General features: G+C 44.4%; 1 protein-coding gene across 1 annotated transcript; it reads right to left on the bottom strand.

The window, feature by feature from the left end:
• Positions 1–719: 719 nt before the first annotated feature.
• On the bottom strand, positions 720–1,406 carry LOC129640308 (spermatid nuclear transition protein 3-like). Its single transcript, XM_055565536.1, has 2 exons — positions 1,274–1,406; positions 720–1,092 (listed from the first exon to the last, which is right to left on the bottom strand). The coding sequence occupies exons 1-2, from the start codon at positions 1,374–1,376 to the stop codon at positions 926–928; spliced, it is 270 nt and encodes an 89-aa protein (XP_055421511.1). The 5' UTR covers positions 1,377–1,406; the 3' UTR covers positions 720–925.
• Between the last annotated feature and the right edge of the window lie 1,240 nt (positions 1,407–2,646).

The following is a 2,646-nucleotide window of genomic DNA, read 5'->3' on the forward strand; positions in this document are numbered from 1 at the left end:
CCCTTCCCGGGACGGAACTCCATTCCTCCCTCTTTTGTCCTTTCTTTGTTAGGGTATCTGTGTATCGTGATCCTGTTAGTCATCTGCACCAGGATTGGGCCACCTCCACTGCCCTGCCCATGGGAACACACAGCTCCCACAAATTTCTTAGGATAACAGTTTCCTAATTGAAATTTGGTCTGAAATCTCCAAACATTATTTTAATCTTTGGGAGTGCTGATTGTAGGTTTTAGATGTATCAGCGTTTTGTGCCTCCTGAGCACCCTTAGCTGACAGCATACGTGAGTGATGCAACAAAGCCCGTTATGACGTAAATGGCCAGGAGGTGATTTCTGCCTGCCTCACTCAGGGGAAGTATGAAATTCACCATGCCCATGTGAAGCCCTCTTCCAATTTGGGTTTTGGAAATCTAGACCTAAATGTCACTCCACACCCCAAACAATGGCAGTAACACTGCACCAGTACCCCTTGCCACTGAGATCAGTTGTTAAGCAGGGTTATTCACCTTCTGTGCAAACTTCTGACCTGGTCGTGACATCTACTCTTTGGCTAATTGGGGAACTGAGGGTCTGTTCCCTCAGCTCTTGGGACTCCACATCCCTCCCTAACAGGTAGGCACCTATATTCTTCCTTCCTTCTCTTCCCATCAGAAAATTCACACACACACACACAAATATCATCTTTCATTATTTGTTGTGTATTTTAATCACAGCCATCAGTTTACTATGGTAGTGTGAGACTCAGTCTTTTCCTGGTTGGCCATTTCTAGGAAAGCAGACCTCTGGAGACACAATTCTAAACTGTCTGACCTTTTCTATTCAGTTCCTGGCTGCCCAGATTATTCTTCTCCAGAGTATCTCATTCTGGGGTGGCTGAGTTTACCTTCTCTTTTGATTCTGCCTCACTCTTTGACTCTGCCTCATATTTAGTACCCTTTTTGGCTTTGATTCAGTTTCTTACGTACAGAGGAACAGAAAAAACAGTTTGGTTTTCTTGTTTCCTTTACCTTCTTCGACTGACGGCATATGATCCGATTTTCTGTCTCGAGGTTACATTTAGATGTCTTCTGAACCTCATGGTCATATTCCGTGCCTTGAAAGACAAGAGAAGGGTATTAGTTTTGAGGAAAGGGTATAACATCTCAGTTGGAAGGGAGATTTTATGAAAAGGGATGTCGGCTGATGAGGGCTTTTGTGGCAGGCAAGGGCAGTGTAGAGGTCTTGGGCAGCAAAGTCAATGGAGAAGGTGGGGAGCATAGATGGAATAATCTTACCTTCACACGGCCTCGGTATCTCAGTGGACAAAGGGTCTTCTTTCGTCCTTTCATCGTTGAAGCACACCACATTGTAAGTCTTCTTGGCTGCTGTGGCTTCCATGTTACCTTATGATGATAGCATGACATGGCCTAACCCAGAATCTCTGCCTCTGACCTCCCTATATATACCTTCTCAGGACAATGAGGAGACACACCCTTCAATCTGATTGGTCAGCTAGGCACTCTCCCAGCCAATGGTGGCTTTGGGGTCTTAGACATCACAATGTACCACTGTGCCCATCAACATGGGTTAGTGGGTGCTGAGGGAGGCCATGATACAACTTCATCATCCCTGACACCTCTTTGTGTCTGATTCTGGGGAGTGGTGATTCAGGGGTATGGTGTTTCTTCTCATGACCCTCAGATTTTCTTCAGTGCCCTTTATTCTTTGACGTATATGTCCCCCTTCAACACTCCTGCCTCCTCCATCCCTGTATGAACCTCTACCAAACACTTTTCACTCCAAATCTGTTCCTCAGAGTTGTCTAATCATTTCATCTTTTGACAACCCTCTTCCTAGTGGGGGTTCTTGAGGGTCTAAAGAACTTAAGAGCAAGAACTTAACATGGAAAAAGGTAATTAAGAACAGGTTGGATGTTTTTGCTACTCCAATGAGCTTTAGAGACCCCAAGACTTGGTGAATTCTCAGTCTGTTTCTCCAAGGTCTATACACTGTCTCCATGAAATTACACATCAGAGCCATGAAAGTCATAAATGTCTCCTCCACTAATATTTTTGGGGACACTTCAACTCTCATATTGAGTAGGGAAACTCAACTTGCTCCATCTACCAGAAATACATTCACAATTAAAAAAAAAATGTAAAGTGCCCAAAGGCAAGAGACAGATGACCAATGCACCACTATCTCTTGACCGAATCGCTTCCCCAGTGGTCCCTCATTGACAGGTATCATCAGGTAGCACCCAATGTGGAGCTGACCAATAGCTGAGCAGGAGAAGTATCAGTAGGTATCTCACTGATAATTGGTTGCTTATTGGCAAGGCCGAGCGATGCACTGTCTAATTGCTGGGCAAGACCTGTTGCTTAGAAACAGGATGTGGAGTAATACGGCAAAGCGATGGCTACCTGCTAATGGCTGTGCTCATGCTGCTCTGTTCCATAACGATATGTTGGGTCCAGTGTGCTTTAATCTTTTTGACTGATTCATTTCTCACTGCAGATTTTAATTTCACATGCTTGTTTAACTTTTGTACATCATTCTTTTCATTGCATTGCCATGCATGCCAGTCAGCAGTGCTTATCTGTATGCCCCTCCAACAGCTGTCACATGATTGCATGTGTGGCATATATTATAGCTAAAATTTGAAAGC

Source organism: Bubalus kerabau, chromosome X (assembly GCF_029407905.1).
Source record: "Bubalus kerabau isolate K-KA32 ecotype Philippines breed swamp buffalo chromosome X, PCC_UOA_SB_1v2, whole genome shotgun sequence".
NCBI lineage: Eukaryota > Metazoa > Chordata > Mammalia > Artiodactyla > Bovidae > Bubalus > Bubalus kerabau.